General features: G+C 41.0%; 2 protein-coding genes across 6 annotated transcripts in view; one reads left to right on the top strand and one right to left on the bottom strand.

The window, feature by feature from the left end:
* The window catches only part of LOC135247831 (histone deacetylase 5-like), an 85,017-nt gene extending 77,313 nt beyond the window's left edge, over window positions 1-7,704 (top strand). For all 4 annotated transcript variants that reach the window (XM_064321731.1, XM_064321730.1, XM_064321729.1 and 1 more), the window contains one exon: window positions 1,544-7,704. In XM_064321731.1, the coding sequence (XP_064177801.1) occupies window positions 1,544-1,583 (40 nt within the window). In that variant the 3' untranslated portion in view covers window positions 1,584-7,704. The remainder of the gene's footprint in view (window positions 1-1,543) is intronic.
* A 210-nt stretch (window positions 7,705-7,914) lies between these two features.
* Window positions 7,915-16,929, bottom strand: g6pc3 (glucose-6-phosphatase catalytic subunit 3). 2 transcript variants are annotated; one of them, XM_064321732.1, is made up of 7 exons: window positions 16,653-16,929; window positions 16,292-16,551; window positions 15,381-15,487; window positions 11,010-11,100; window positions 10,664-10,782; window positions 9,346-9,487; window positions 7,915-8,543 (listed from the first exon to the last, which is right to left on the bottom strand). In XM_064321732.1, the coding sequence occupies exons 2-7, from the start codon at window positions 16,507-16,509 to the stop codon at window positions 8,201-8,203; spliced, it is 1,020 nt and encodes a 339-aa protein (XP_064177802.1). In that variant the 5' UTR covers window positions 16,510-16,551; window positions 16,653-16,929; the 3' UTR covers window positions 7,915-8,200. The 2 variants fall into 2 exon arrangements, with proteins under 2 accessions (XP_064177802.1, XP_064177803.1); XM_064321733.1 differs by having other exon boundaries at window positions 16,733-16,929.
* Between the last annotated feature and the right edge of the window lie 443 nt (window positions 16,930-17,372).

Raw genomic sequence — 17,372 nt, 5'->3', positions numbered from 1 at the left:
TACTGCTATATATCAAATTAAATTCAGCATTTCAGTATACTTGCATAGCTCTGTAATTAGGTGATGTATTTAAATGACGTTCACATTTTGCTGTGCATTAAGTTCCACTGTCATCCTCCCCCATCTGCAAGATCACCTAGGCTGTGGCATTTGAGTTCTAACCTACTGTGGTACTCCCAGTAAGCTTAGTAAGGGGGGCCCCCAACCCAACATTATAAATAATATACACGGTGAGCTCCAATAGGTTCGGGACACTTATTTTTGATTCAATTTTAGATTTGTAATCAAACGATTCACATGTGGTTAATGCTTTTATTAAAGGGTATTTTTTTTACATATTGGTTTCGCCATGTAGAAATTAAAGCACTTTTTATACATAGTCCCCCTCATTTCAGGACACCATAATGTTTGGGACACATTGTTTCACAGGTTGTTTCTGATTATACTGGTTTGCTTGTCTTCATTGATGATGTAACTGCTGATACCAGCAGCAAAATGAATTCTGAAGTGCACAGAAGCTTCTTATCTGCTCAAGTTCTACGAAATGCCTTCAAACTCTTTGGAAGGCGCTTCGTCCTACAACAAGACAATGATCCCAAACATACTGCTAAAGCAGCAAAGGAGTTTTTCAAAGCCAAAAACTGGAAAATTCTTGATTGTCCAAGTCATTCACTTGATCTGAGTCCAATTGAATATGCATTTCTTACGCTGAAGAGGAAACGTAAGGCAACTAGGCATTGAAACAAGCTGGAGCTGAAGATGGCTGCAGCACATGCCAGGCAGAGCATCACCAAAGATACTCAGCACCTGGTGTTGTTTATGGGTCCTCATTGCAAGCAAAGGGTGTGCCACGAAATACTAAATACTAAACATAACTACATGTATTTACATAACATTAATATGTCGCAATCCTTATGGTGTCCTGAAATGGGGAGGGGGGGGTGGGGGGGGGCGTTATATATAAAAAGTGCTGTAAATTCTACACAGTGAAACCAAAGTGTATAAATCCCCTTAAATAAAAGATGCAAATGTGCCCTTTAACCGCATGTGAATTGTTTTATTACTAATCTAAAATTGTGGAGTACAGAGCCAAATTAAGAAAAAAATATGTTTGTCCCAAACATGATGGAGCTCAGAGTAATTAGTGGGCCCCCTGGTGGTTTCTGGGCCCTAAGCAACCGCTTATTTCCTTATTGAGTCGAGCCAGCTCCACATATACTGTAGACCTGCCTCAAAGTTGCATTAGTGAAGTTATAATAGCACTCAGACCCAATGCAGCGGTGAGCCCTGTCATGTGGGAATAAATGCTGGCTAACTGGTTGGGTAGCACTGTAACCTACAGAGGTTCATTTCACGCTCCTCAACACCCTAATACAGGCCAGTTCATCGTCAGTTTCCTCCAAATTGTTATTATTTTTATGCAATTATTGTTTTGACATTTACAACCTATGGAGTTTGACGTGCTTATGCTGTGGAGGGAGGTGTTCTGGATTGCTGTTCCATGATTGGATGCCATTTTAATGACTCCTGTTGTGTCGGGCAGGCCCGTGGAAGAGCCCATGGAGGAGGAGCCAGTGTTGTAGGGTGCTGCTGCTGCCAATCATGAAACCTCACATCGACATACCTGGAGAGATGCCGCCCCCCACACCTCAACCCTGTGCCCCCACTTCCCATGCACCTCCCACCCACCCGGGCATTTTCCTGCACCTGACAGAGACCTGCTGGAGCTGCCCATCTCCACCCTCCCCCACTGCCTTTGCCGCCAAACTGGGGAAGCCAGACAGATGGACTAACTGACAAGGCTGGTGGACGCACAGGAGGATGAGCGGATCGACGGCAGGAAATTAAGGGGTGGGGCAAGCAACAGACAGGCTGGCAGTTCGGTTTGGTTACCGACGGTAACCGCCTCAGCAGGTTTTCATTTTTACGAGCGGTATCTCTAAACAAGCAGTTTTTATTTTGCATATATTTGAAATGTAAAAGCCAACTAACAGGACTGACTCTTAAAACACAAGTTACTGAACGAGAAGCAAAACCATTTTCACAATTATGAAACGTTGAATGGATTGCTTTCTATCTTGTGAGTGTGCAGTTTCTCTCTTTGATTGTGTCTTTGTTTGTATATTTCTCTGTTCAATTTAATAAGGTGGCTTGAAGCACAACTAACGTGTTCAATGTGTATATGTATGTATACAAATATGCATGTGCGTGTGGGTGTCCATTTATACACGCACGTACACGCACATGCACGCGCACGCACACCAGTATGCGTTTTTATGTGTTTGTATACATATTCCTGCATATGTATACTGTGTGTATATTTGTGTTGTCTTTTTGTTCTCTTCAGTAGTTGACTGTGGATTGGGAGGTGTAGTCCTGGGGGGAGGGTGCTTTTGTATTTTCACTAAGGGCTGCCGAAACACAACTTTTTTTGCCGCAGCCAAACTTTTTCCTCGGACTATATAACACCCCCCCCCTCCCCAGACACGCCCCACAGTCGCACCCAAGGCAAAAGCAGCTCACAGCGCCCCCTGTGGAACTTGAGGACAGCCACCGAATGCTAGGGTGAGAGGAGGGGATGAATTGGCCTTCCTCGTTGGTCCTCGAGGGAGGAGGGCAGCAGTTTGACGGGTAGTTTCCAACCAAGGTGAGATGAACGTTGGAAAGTTTCAAGAGGAACTTGGTGCCTTTTCTAAAATGTACATTTTAAAAAATCCACGCAATCATTACTCATTTTTATGGAAAAATGCCTTAATTTCCTTAAAAAAGTGCACCAATTCTGCAGACGTGACTAAGATCGTTGGATTCTTTCTTGTTGCTGTCTTCTTTTTTTCAGTTTCTCCCACACTGTCGTTTACCGTTGCCAGTAGAGGAGTGCTGGGAGTGTGTGAGGCATAAGGTCAAAGGTCATTTTGGGACACTTGCTGGTCCGTGACCTCGACCCTGTCCGCTTCCTCTTTATTTATTTGTACTGTGCCCTGAACGGCAGGTTGTGTAATTATTTGGAACTTTGCGATACACTTTGTGACCAACTATTTCACTTCTTTTGTCATGTGTAAATAATGTATTCAGCTTTCTTTATTCTTACCTGAAATCACATTTTTTTGTTGATTTTTTTGAGGAAGGATGCCATATTGGCAGGTTTTTTTTCAATAACAATGTAACAGGCTATAAATCCAACCATATAGACTTTTAATATAAAAGTATTATTTAGTAAAAAAAAAAAAAAAGTGCATAAAGTGTTTTATTTTTATTTTTTTTACTAAAACTGTTGGTTTGAGTAAAGGGGAGTTGTTTTAAGGTAACTGCAAAATTGAAAAAATTACTCATAAGATTGAGAAAGTAATCATATTTCTGAAATTTCTAATTAACACCATGTGCTGGAGAATTGTACACTACAGCCTGGCCCAAAAAGTTTTTAATCTTCAGCAATATAATCAAATATTTTGAATCTTGAATGAATTCCATTAGATTTGTTATTTTCATTTTTTATTTACAACTCAGCAAAGTTTTAACACTGACATATTGAGGTCTGTCATAAACTGTATACTGTATGAAAATTATATAGGGAAAAATAACTGACATTTGGTTGTATAAGGTGCACCCTGCTTATGTTCCCAACGCAGCTTTTCTTGTATATCTTTGGTTCCAGGTGTAGCTAGTTTAGTTACGATGCTGGACTGTGGGATGAACCAAAGTATACCTGTCTTCTGTCATTCTTACTATTCATCCACTTTGGCCTTTCCAGCTTCGCCCTCCTCAAAAAGGCGTTTAATGTAGTGATAATCCCCATGAAATCTGTACGTAAACCAATGCGTTTGCTTTTCCTGAGCGTAAAAAAAAACAAAACAAAAAAAAACGCGGTAGTGCCAAATTCTTCTCAGTTCTGAAGTTACTTCGATGAGTTACTCAAAACAATCCCGTTGAGACGTGCCGTTTGTACCCATCTTCGTCCCCGGATGTTCGGGGGAGGGCTAGAACCATAGCACACGTGCCTGCTAGCATGAATAGATTTCGGCTATGTTTTTTTCCTCCGCAAAAAAAATAAAAATGGAGGATTAAATCAGTTTCACGAAGATTTATTTATAGCCGCGAGATTTAAACACGCAACACGCGCCGCCTTGAAGGTGAGCTACATTATTGACCAGTCAGATCCGTCGGCACTTTTGGGATATTGGGCATTTTCCACCAAATTTTTCACCGCTATTTTTTAGTGCAACAGATCACTTCATAACTGAAGTAATGCATTTAAATTAACTGTTCTTACAACTCTGATGTAACTTTTTTTTGTAGGTGGTTTTAAAAGCCTTATTGGTCAGTTGAGCAAATAATTTTTTGTTAAAGCCTAGAAAAAACGAAATTTTAAATACTTTTTTTCCCTTCGTAACCAGCCATAGCACAAAATAGCCACAATAAAAAAGGTCTTATGTCAGAAGACAGAGGTGTGAAACATCCATCAATCACCATTAAAATAGCTTTAATGTTGTGCCCACACTATTTTGCTATTCGGTAAATATGTATATTTATTGATATTTCATATGTTGTGTATACTGGTATTTGGTGATTGATGATTGTTAAGATTTAAAGAGTAATTGTATATTTTTGACTTTGAAAAGAGAGGTCTGTTTCACATGTTGTGTCCTTCTAATGTCCTGGTGTTTGAATCTCCATACACTGTGGTTGGATTTTGAATTACATGACCATCTTTTACCATATATTTGGAATATATAAAATGCCTCGGTTATATTGAAATGCAGACGTTTGAGATTATCAAAGCACATTCCTTAATGTCTGTTCTTTCCTGTTAAAAATAATAGACGTACATATATATACATTTGATATACATATTGTATAGAAATTTGTATGTATATGTATTGTGTTGCACACTATTTTAGTAATCTGTAACTGTGAATATTCTTGATGAGGATAAAAAAAATCATTTTCCCTTTATTTTCTCCTTTTATGTAATATTGATGGTTGCATTGTGTACAGTGCCGCTCTGTGGTGAAACAGTGCAATTGCAGTAAGGATCTTAAAAAGGGAACGTTGTGGACTCTCCTTGGCGTTTTATTTCAGGGTATGTATGTACATTGTCAAACGTTTTTAAAAATTTTTTTTTACTATACTCAGTGTAACGTCGTTACGCCTTTTTAAACATCGGGCCTGTAGTTTTGTTCCTCTTGACACGATTCACTGTTACGTTGCAAAGAGCTCGTGGCTCTTCCAGGTTATGTGAAGGGTCAGCTGTGGGCAAGGCCTGCCCAGTGATTCATGTGATGAAACCCATATGAGAAAAGGCCCAGGGTTTCTCCTGTTGTCTGTTGTCACCAAGATGTATAAAGGCTTGGGGGTCTTAATTCAAATTTGCAGGGAACGGGAGCAGACTAATGCAGGGATGCTAACGCGCATATATCCCACTCTCGATGGGGATTGTCTTGCGATTCTGGCAATATTGTTCAGGTCCATGTTAGTTTCTTGCTAATTTTATGTTTATTTTCATTCGCCCATGCTTGTCTCCAGTGGTACGTAGGTAGGATTTTAGAGGTTGTGTTCCGGGGAATTGGTTATGTGGTTCGATATGCGTTGTAGGTTAAATTCGAATTAACTGTGGTGACTAAGACCTCTCAAATCGGCAGGAAAGTCTGTGTCACAACATGACACCGTTATCGTCGTGTATCGGTGGGTCACATATCGGCGGGGTCACCGGTACCTCAAAGTGCCACTTTTTAGAGAGCTGCGAGAAATTCAGTGTACCACTTTTTTTTTTTTTTCTGGTGACAATCCTGTATTCTCCATGGGATTGACTAGTGTTGTACTCGGTTTCTTATTTTGACCCTGGTTTTCTAAGAATTCGATCTCATTTTCAGCCTGCGGAACCCGATGTCTTTGAGGGGGAGCTGTTGTTACCCCGTCATACCTGGTACCAGAGGCTTCCTCTGGGAACAGCAGCTAGTGCCCGACGTGCCGGAATGAAACACGAGCTAGCGTCCTGTCCATTGTCTTAGCCCCGACTTACGTCGTATCCCTAGATGACCCAAAACTCCGTTTGGATCGGACGTACAAGTCTTGTGCCGTGTTGTCGGAAAACCGAATCTTTTCCTCGCCCGGCAACTGTCGAATGCCGTGTTCTGTCACCCCGCTTCAGGTTGATGCATCCCCGCCCTCTCTTTTTTTTGTCAGATTTCATTTAGCAGGAATCAGGATTAGGGATGTTTCCAGATAACTACCTAGGGATTCACACACGTCTGTATTCTGTCAGGTCTCTTCTCATTTGTTTGGTTTCCTGTCTGAAACCTTTCCAGGGCCTTGAAATAAATGAATTTTTGCAGTTTAATCCAAAGTGACAGCCACAATAATGTAGAATTTTGATGGAGTTGTATCCATTTTGCTACTGAAGATTTGTTCTGCTAGGCTGTAATATGTAGAGACAGGGATTCTGACCTCTCCAAATATGTTCCAGATGGGCAAACACACATCCATGTAATCATCACTGGGCTTCATGTTCATGGGCTTACGGTAGATCACCTAAGAACTACACTAACCTACTCTATTTACAAATAAATATATGTATAGATGTGTACGTTTGTGTATGTGTATATATACACACACACACGCATACAAAGTCACTCACAAACTGCAAATTCACAGCCACATTTGTATTTATAAGAAGCACAATTGTACGGTGTGGCAGTGACATGGGCAGTTCTCTCAGCCCGTTTCCCAAATGCATTCTCTTTTTGTGTGCCTATGGTGAGCAATACTACACCCAAGCACTGCCTGGATTGAGTTTGTGCTGAAGTGTGTAGAGATGGCTTGGGTTACCAGACACCCAGATGATACTGGGCGTTTATGAAATGTAAGTAATAAGGATGATGGTAATGGTGTGCTGCAGTTAGCACTTTCCCCCAGTCCCTTTATAATAGTCCCCATTCTGACAGGTTGTCAGCCATATTGACGTAGTACAATCTGGATGTGGGAGTAGCCGCAATAGCGAGAGAATGTGGTCCTCATCCTCCCCAACATCCATTGAGAAGGTGGTTACTGTTGTGCCTGTTTGAATACAAATTGTCAGGGTTGTGGTGGATTGTGTGTACCAAGGAAGTTTCCTCTATGTCACCGTGTCAGTTGTCGCTGCTGACTGTGTGACAAATTTTTTTTTTGTCTCCATAGTTTGGGTGAAAGGCACTTTCAAACAGTAGTGAGGCGGGAACACCTGTTGTGTCTTGGACAAGTTCAAGTGTGCTTTTTTTCTTTGGCACAAGACAAACAGAGATGGCACTTTATTAAAACAGTTTTCTAAAATGACACATTGTTAAAATTATACCCATTTCAAATTAATCAGTGCTGGTGATTGTTTTGTTTTTTTCTTTCCGTTTGGGAAAAAATGTGTTATTGACTTCATTTCCAAGTTCTTTTTGTATTCAAGAACACATTTGGTGGACACAGCAAATGGTTGAGTGTTCTTTTAAGTTCAAGTGTGTCCTTACAGTGGTTGATGACCAGTAATGTGTTGTAGAAAATGTTTTTTTGTCACTTTTTTTGTTTTAACTTTTTCTCTGGAGTAAAAACAATGTGGGATACTCCTTGAAAAAAGAAATCTTGTTATCTTTTATCAGTCTTTGTTATCTCTTTCATGTTTCAAAGTATTTTGTATCATGTTATAACATTTGTCTTTGTGTAAATAAATTATATTGTTTCTGCCAAGACCAGTTTAGTGGCTATTATTAATGCCAAATTTTACAAGTGCAGGAGTCATTGATGGAAGGACAAGATGCAGGATGTGTAGCAAATATAAAAGGAAGTTGCACCTTTCGGAAGTTAAAATGGTAATTTCTGAACAAAAGGATCATAATTTCTCTTGAAGAATAACTGCAATTGGTACCTCCATTCATACATATCACTTTGTCAGTATGGTCGGTTTATCACAAGTTTGAACCTTTTATTTCTTTTGTGACTTTCATTAATTACTAGAACAATCTAAACTAATGTTCCCTAATGCCATCTGCCATGGGGCATTCAGTGGAAAGATTCAGGAAGGAATATTCCACACCTTTGGTGAGGTGTGGCCAGACAGATAGGAGGTTGAGGTTACCCCTCTTTTTTCTGATGTATAAAAAACCGTCTCTTTCTGGCTTTTCATTCGAGACCTACGGAGATCCCGTTCTTTAAGACAAAATCATCCCCTTGCCAAAACACGCCATTACTCCTCCTTATTCTTGGCGGTAAGGAGGTGGACGAGCCCGGGAACGAATACCATGACCACCTGGGGCATGAGCGTGAACCTGATGAAGTAGAGACAGTAGAACAGCAAGGGTGGGGCGGTGGGCAGGGGCATCCTGTTGATGTGGTAGAGCGCCAAGGACGAGAGCGCCAGGCAGAGCGTCCGCGGCGCCCAGGGCAGGGGCCACCCGCCGGGCTTCCAGAACTGCGCCAGGCCCAGGCCCAGCAAGGCCCCGCAGTCTCGGGTCAGGGAGGAGAAGGGCGTGGAGTCCATGCGGATCCAGTCCTTCTGGGAGCACCAGCGCTTGGCCAGTGCAATGGACCTGCGGAACAGAGCGAGTCAGGCGTGCGTCTCGACGAGAACCGTCTGCTGCGGCCGGCTCCGGATACTGCAGCCTGTCTTTCGCGCGTAAAAGAAGCACCAGCTATCGGAAAGAAAAACAGACCGGTGCCTAACAGCCTGGACCATCATGTACAGGCCTTACCAGGGTCGCTGTGGAAAAAAGGAAACAACCGGAACTAACCGGAAGAATGAGGAGAGCCGGAACACGCAGCAACCACAACTAATGAGCAAGACAAGACCTGACATTTCAATGTCATTCTCAGAGTCCACCTTTACCTTTTTCTGAGACGAGTGATTGTAATAATATTTCTGACGGGCAAAATTCATGGAATATTTCAACCTAAAATATTTCCAGTGCTTTTCCCTAGCCAGAGTATTTGTGCTGAGAGCATCCTTTTAAGTTACACTTATCTTTGATAACTGTGGAATAATACTATGGTTTAGAGTGGGGGGAAAAAATCAAGTTTAACAGAATTCCCCATCTCTCACATTAAAACTCACTAAACGCATTTAAACATGAAATTGCGAGTAGCACATCTGTATGAAATGCACTTGGTGTTCTTTTAACTCTTACACTTTATAAAAAAATAAGGCAGTACAATGGTCAGTAAGCAACCAACAACGACGACCATAGCTTTAAAATTGAGCAACCATCGAAGTTCTGACTAGTTTCAGATAAGTTAAGTTTAACCACCAAGACCTGGAACGTGAAATGCTTTTCAGTTACAGCAACCATATGCCCACGGATAGAGAACCCCGGTCTAGAGCAAGAACAGACTCACCAGGACAGGTCAACCCCAAAGTGTTCCAACCCAGAATGTAGTAGCAGAGCCCCCAGAAACAGACCCGTGCAGGTCTGTACAAAGAACAGCAGAGGGCGCCGATCGGGGACTGTGCGGTTCAAAACCACTCCAAGTGCAAAGCCTGCCAAAAAAAAAGAGGGAATACTGATGCTTCACATGTACAGGTATTACAAAATGTATCTGCACCTTTAAAGTATGCTCCATCAGGGTAGCTAAGTGGAAAAGTATTCCGCAAAAGAGGTTTTATCAGAAAGCAGTTTGATCAAATCCTCAGTAGGATAACTAATAGCGGTGCCCTTGAACAAGACTGTGACCCTGAGGACCTCCAGGTTAAATCCTGCACATATGCACAACGTAAACTGACTGTACTGATAAACGTAGTCATGTAAAGCCCCCGTTCCCCATAAGCTTTACGGTCACGTGCACTTACTGTCGCACCTACAGTAGAACTCTGTTAAGGGCAGGTCAGACAGGGCTAACCACAGCAGGTTATGCCAACCCTGATTGTAAGGGCACAGCTTGCATCTGGGTCTACAATCTCTGCTGGTTTTAGGGTTTAGTGCACTTTTCACTGAACACTGACATTTATCAGACATTTTCCCATCCACCTATGTGTGTCTGACACTGTACAGGAGGGATACTCAAATCTGGCCCTTGAGGCCAGTAGTACTGCTGGTTATCATTCTTCCCCTCTAATCACGACTGATTTAAACTTAAAACACCAGGTGAGTTAAATTTTTGGCCAATCAGTGGTACTTACTGATCAATTAACTATCAGGTAGAAAAAAAAAACCAGCAACACACTGGCCTCGGTGGCCAGATTTGGCCAATATGTCCAAAAGACACAGACCCCCAATTGATCAGCTGAAAATACAACCACTGTTTGGCCACCATGGTCTTAGGGGTGAGATGCGTTTTAACCTTTTAACCTCTGATCCAATCGAAGAACAGGAGAGTGTGAGTTGTAAAGTGTTAGCTTCCTATTTAAGCTTCTTAATGTAGCTGAGATGATACACTCTGCTTTTGCCATTCACTCTTCAAATACTACAGAATGCAAACATAAGCTATGGTAAATATCTGCTGAATCAACAGTACCTTTCCTGGGCTTATACAAAGAAGCTCAAATGCAACACTACAGATTATGTTGTGGCTAAGTGGAATTGCTAGGTCTAACTTCTCTATATCGTCTGGGGTAATCACATCTTAGTGATTAGAATGTACTGTAAGATAACGCAACTCATCAGGGGTAGTTAGGCCGGTGTGTGTCCAAAGAAGTGTCCTCCTGACCCACACTGACCTGTCAGTGTCCCAGCAATGACCTGATGAGGGAAGTGTGCCAAAATGAAGATCCTGGAGAGCCCCACTGCCACCAGGAAGAGCACGTAAAGCAGGTAGGGCACTGCTGTCAGCAGCCGGCTGCCAGAGATGGAGAGAGTGAGCGACCGCAACAGGCCACACTTGCTAAAACTGCTGCAGCTCTACAGTGGCCAAGTCTGGGCTGAAGAACCTTAAGAAATGTCTGACATGTTCAAACAAAAGAATACAGGCAGATACGCGCAAGGCGGCAAGATACGGCTCGAGCAAACAGGCACGGAGCCATCTTGAAAAAGTTGCTTAACGCAACTTTTGACTTCTGGACTGACCTGCGTGTACGGGAGTGCAGGAAAGAGGCGACCGCAGACACCATGACCCACCACACTGCAGACGTCACCATGGCATGTCCAGACGGGCTACCTGAGGGAAAAGAAACACCGAGAGTCAATTTTGTCATTGGTGGATGGGCCGAAGTCACCCCTCTCCCAGAGCTCAATGAAATGTTTGAGACCCAGAGATTACCCAGACACACGATTATGTCCTCATATGTCACGGCACTAAGCACTATCACTTGCAGTACTGTATTTATTTTGGACGGGACTGTAGTGCAGTTGATTGGCAGTTAATGCCACTTACATGTGGGGACACTAAAGTGCCCAACAGACCTACAGCAGCACTGCAGTATTGTCCAAAAGTGATGAGAGGCCTAGCATCGCCTAATCTCAAATTCTATTTCTGGTCACTCCAGATAAGATCTATGAAAATGTGGCGAGATCCCACTTGCCAAGTAGCCCAAGGCTCTATAGAAACAGCTTTTTTCAATCCAGATAAGCCTTCAGAATCAACCTTTTTCTGGTAAAAATCAATTGGCATCTTCCCTTCATTTGAGGCCTATTAGGGCAAGCTCATTGGAAGCATGAAAGGCCAGCACATTACATTACATTACAGGCATTTAGCAGACGCTCTTATCCAGAGCGACTTACACAACTTTTACATAGCATTTTACATTGTATCCATTTATACAGCTGGATATATACTGAAGCAATTTCGGTTAAGTACCTTGCTCAAGGGTACAACGGCAGTGTCCTTAACCGGGAATCGAACCTGCGCCTTTCAGTTACAAGCCCAGTTCCTTACCCACTGTGCTACACTCCGTCCAAGCACACACTTGCAATCACTATCTGACAAGCTCCGTCCAGATTTGTGCCTCGTGGTTGGGCAGGTATGTTCACACCCTGAGTTTTTTGTTTAACCTATAAGGCCGTCAGCCACTCCCAACCCTAAAAGGGGCATTTTCTCCATGGAAATCCCCAGAGTCTACTCCTTTCAAGCTAATTGGTTTCCATGGAGCAGTTCATTACAATCTTGTATGCTTGTTGAATCTCTCACTGTTTTTAACTCCACGTGGGGTTAGGGTTAGGGTTTTTCTCTTCTCTAGATAACTAATGTGTAATTTCTGAAGATAACACTCTTGGTATTATTTTGGCCTAGTAACAGGGAACTCCATACTTTCATTGTGAAATAGGACTGGGATGTAGTATAGAAAAGCATTTCTTCATCCAAAAATGTAGCTCACCATAAAATGCTTTAGAAATGAATACATGGAGCCTCATTAGCGTCATTTTAAAATTAAAATCTCTGAAGCCAGAACTGAAGCTTTGAAGCTCTCGATGTCGTGAGCACCATCAAGCACATGTTGTAGGAATGCCCTGTGTCACAGGTTCAGTCTTTACCCCTCCTCAACTGATCAGATAAGCTCCAGGCATGGGTCTCTTTAGCTAAAAAACAATATTTATTTAGAACTAGGAAGCAAGTGAACCAAAGGCTAACTACGTAAAAAGCCTTCACAGATTTTTGGAAGAAATAAAGTAAATCAAATGCTTCTTGTTCTCTTTTTCTACACCTTCTCAAATCTAGAATTGGCTCTACTCAACCTCAAAACACTTTTCTATCCAGCTCCCAGCCACCGTCTAAGAGACAAGAAGCGTCTTTGAATCCTTGGATACAATCAAATGAAATACACATCGGCCGTGCGCCTTAGCAATCCCTGAAAAGGGTAGTTGTTTAAAAATTAATTTAAATAAATTCCACACTTCAGCGCTCTGCCAAAGAGGAGTGGCCCTGGCACCCAAATTCAACTGAACATGCATAAGAAATGCCTCGCTGGCAGGCATGACTTCAGAAATCAATCTGAAATCCCTTTGGCTGTCTTGTGATGTTTCGGTTTTTGAGGTCGACCACAAGATCACGCAGACTAGGATCTGTCTGAGGATGTCAGCTTTTTAAATTTATCTCATCAGCAAAGTTTAGCAGTGTAGTCCTTACATTACTGGTCACCCCTACAATGGTCTTAATTTTGTGTGTCTGTGCTTTTTTTTACATCCTGCATTTTTTACATAAAAAAAATGTTTTTGTTGAGACATCACCTTTTTGTGTTAGGTGCATGTGTATGAATGTTAGAGGTTTAAAGTTAGTTGAGACGCAACATTATTTTATTTCACAGATAATCACAGCATAGCTTTAAATGCATTAATAAAGTGATGTGATTTCTGAACTGTAACTTAAACTGGCGAGCAGTCAGCATTTTTGACAAGTTAAGGTAACATCAGTAGCGATTATAAAATATTCACCTCCAAAGCATGGCTAACTGACAAGTTAACAGTTAGGTAGCCAGATAATTATGTCATATGCATACCAGTCAAGCCCTTGCAATAGCGGTCTGTAATTTAACACTTTGAAAACTGTAAATACTGTAAGGATATTAACTAGTGTGAAAACTAGCTACAACTAGAATAGCTGCTTGCTAACCGACTAATGAGGGAACAAACATCATCTTAGCGAACATGGATTGCTACTGCTAGCTGAAAGAGTATGTCTGCTTGTATAAAAAATCAGTAATTCAGTGCTTTTCTTGCTTTTGCCAGTAATACATTTGTTACAATTATAAATGAATGAGAGACTGGCAACTGTATTTCTATTACTTTTATTTTTCATGTGTTTTATATTTATTTTACTGCATGAGTAAATTGTTTAAAATCCAGCATATACCTCTGTGCCAGTCTTGTTAGAGGCAGGCAGGCTGGTTACCTTAGCATGTCCATCCTGTTTTTCCTGAGATGCTCATTTTTACTCCGACTCAGCACATAGATGTATCCTGTTATTGACAATGGAGGTTTCCAGAACAGCGCATAATAGATCATTCTGCTGGTTTAGACGAAGTTTTTTTGCTGAAGAGGGAATTCCATTTCTTATTCTGCATTTTTAAAGGAAGTAGTCCTGTGGGCACAGCATGAACAATGAACAGATGTTTGTGGTGTGTTCAAGTATGTTGATTTTGGTTGAAACCGACACTGATCCATTATACTGCGTAGCTGTATGAAGTCATACCTGAATTCTGTGTGATCTCACTGAATTCTGTGTGTTTGTTCTGGGAGATAAAACGATACGTAAATTCATGTTTGTAGGGGGTGCGAATCTGTGTGAATCTTTTTTTTTGTTGTCAACCTTGCCAAGGCCTTTGATACCATTGATCATGCCTTGCTATTACATAGATAAACATCTATTGGCATAGATTCTGCTGCTTGTGTAAAAACTACCTTTCAGACAGATATCAGTGTATACAGTTGGGCGATACTAAATCTGAATTTATACACATAACAAAGGGTGTCCCCCAAGGTTTAGTACTGGCTCCAGTCTTATTTACCATCTATATTAATGGCAATGCGAATTATTTTAAAGACAGCATGGCTCATTTTATGCAGATGATAATATTCTTTACAGTTGTTCATATTCTTTACAATTTGCGGTCAAAAAGCTGGAACATGCCTTTTATGCTCTGCAAAACGCACTAGTAAACCTTAAACTTGTAGCCAGGAAAATTGACTATGAAAACCTACAGATCCATACTCTTGATGGTATTCAAATTGAAAGAGTTGATATTGACAACCTAGTTAAAAATTCCAGGAAGAAAACAGCCCCCTTAAGAAACAAAGCCTGCTTTCCCACTTTCACTAGAAAGAGGATAGTAGAGTCTCTTTGACCTTGATTACAGGGACATAGTTTATAGTTTATAGACACGCAGCTGCTTCTACCCTCAAGCATTTAGGTACTGACTACCATACTGCTCTTAGATTTATTACTGGTGACAATTACGATACACATCACTATCTTATATAAAAAGTAGGCTGGCCCTCTCTTTCCATGAGGAGAGATTAGCATTGGTTTTTGTTCATTGGCAAAGTCCTTTATTTTATCTGTCATCACTCTTGGGTTGTAATACTAGAAATCACTTCACAAGCTCCCAGGACTGCCTAATGCACCACGTACCTCAAATTAACCCTGACCATGGAAAAACTGCATTTAAATTCTGTGCCCCTCATACGTGGAATGAACTGCAAAATACACTGAAACTTGATTCTTTTGCAGCACTGCAAATTTTTAAATCTTTGTTCTTGAATCTTGTTAATTTGGTTTACAACTGTTTTAACTGATGCCTGTTATTATGTTTTCTCTTTCATCGCCAATTTCTTATAAATTTCTTATGCAAGTATTTTTCCCACCCATTTTGATTAGGCTACTTATATTTAGCCTAGTTTATATCCCTGTTTTGTTTCTTAGTGTCTGCCTCTTTTGCCTGTTTGGCTGTCTTTCTTATTGTTGTAATGAATTACATTCTAATGGAATTTTATTTCCTGACCTACCTGGACCTGTTTCACAGGTGGAGGGGAACTGTTGGACTTGGGGTGGATTTTTCACAAACAATTGGGATTCCCCGACCCACCAAAATGGTCTCTCACCAAATAAAATCCTGCAATGAGAGGTAAAAAGGTAACCAAGAATCAAAATATTGATCTAGTGAACACAAACACAAACTATGACTGACACACCCCCGCCAGTTTTAAAATCACTACCCCAGAACTTAATAACTTCAAGAAACAATGAAAAACATTAAGAATCTCCCTCACAAAATAAAACGAGTCATTCAAATTTCTAGTACATTAAAATGCTCATACAGTCTGACTTTACATGAATTGGCCCTAATGCCTGTACTGCAAATACATTGTAACTTCTGTGAGCATATACATTGTCACACTATAATACCAGCAATTGTAAAAACGTATTTCATCATTTTAATACTGAACTTAGAATATTAGAAATCCATATTATTGTGGGGGAAGGCTAATTAATAAGTATATTAGAATTTTTATTTCGGCAGCCAAACCAATACTTCAGTAGAAACCAATACTTCAAACACCGCTACAAAAATTTTCCCATATGCATTGTAACACCATAATCTACTCTTAGCACTTTAGCACCCACTGCGAACTGTGAACAACAGTTCATCGTCAGAATTTGTTTTCAAATCCTCTCCTGGAGAGAATAAACATTCGAATGCCTTAATGCTTTCACAGGGCGCTCTGTGCAGAAGTTCCATTTCATCTATCCATTAAAAAAAAAAAAGAATTTATACCCTTTGTATCATGCACTGTCATAATCCATTACCTGAGGCATGCAACTCAATATAATTAGACGACTTTCCTAAAATGGGACTTTTTCTGTCGTTAAGTGATTCCTTAGATGGATATAGGTTTTCAAAAAAAAAAGCCCTCACCATTTTAAAACAAGATTAAGCCACTCTGAAATGACAGTCACCCAGACGACAGCAATTCCAGTCCGTTTGTTGAGGTAGTAGACAATTGGAAAAAAGATAAGAAAAGCAGCTTTGGGGTCCCCCATGTGCGTGACAAAAAGCCAGTGTTTTTCATATTCCATCGTTCCCTTCTGAAGCGCTTCGGCCATCCAAACGCCTTGGGTATGCACCGTCTCCATGCTTAAAGTTCAGGGCACCCTGTACTTCCTTACTTACGTTAGCTAGTTAAGATACAAAACAAAATCAAAATAGCTGTTAACTACCATTACTATAAAGCAGATAACAATAAATACATATATTTAGCGTTACTGTTTAAAGTTACCAGTGCTGTACGTCAATTGCAAAATTAGGAGTGTTAGCTGGAGTCCTGATAACTGGGTAACACAGCTGGCTATTAGCTACCTATTTGATTGATTAGAGAAAAACGCAGTTCCATTCGCTAGCTTCGCCAAATGCGAAGTCAACTCAGTCAAGTGATGTTAGCTGTAAAGCGACTGAGAATACTTTTGCACTCGTATTCCCGCATCGGTTTGACAGATCAAATGCGGTCTATTATATAGCACTAGCGGGTTGTCAGCAATAGTTACGATTTCCTCTTACAACAGAAAGAGAGAAGGGACAAACTTAGCCATACCGGAGAAAAAGCCTAGTATATCGGATTTCCATAAAAAAAAAGTATGGCAGCTGCCTCCTGGTGCCGGTAACACCTGATTGTTGGGGCAATCCAGTTATGTTTTAGATGATATATATATATATATATATATATGTGTGTGTGTGTGTGTGTGTGTGTGTGTGTGTGTGTGTGTGTTTGTGTGCCTTTGGTTCAGGTAGGGCCATCATACTGCTGTCCAGTATTGTAGTGTAGCCTACCTTAGTCTATGATATTTGTTATGGTGTCCAATTTCTAATTTACCAGCTCTGGTTCCAATCTATAAGGAATGGTTTTATGCCGTGCTCAAGTCATATGAGTGTTACCACAATTACCGTGCTTCGACAGGGAAAACCATTCATGGCAACCTCAAATTTGTTGGCTGACTAAGAA

The sequence above is a fragment of the Anguilla rostrata genome, chromosome 2 (assembly GCF_018555375.3).
Source record: "Anguilla rostrata isolate EN2019 chromosome 2, ASM1855537v3, whole genome shotgun sequence".
NCBI classification, from domain to species: Eukaryota; Metazoa; Chordata; class Actinopteri; order Anguilliformes; family Anguillidae; genus Anguilla; species Anguilla rostrata.
This window is presented reverse-complemented; position numbering and strand designations above follow the sequence as displayed.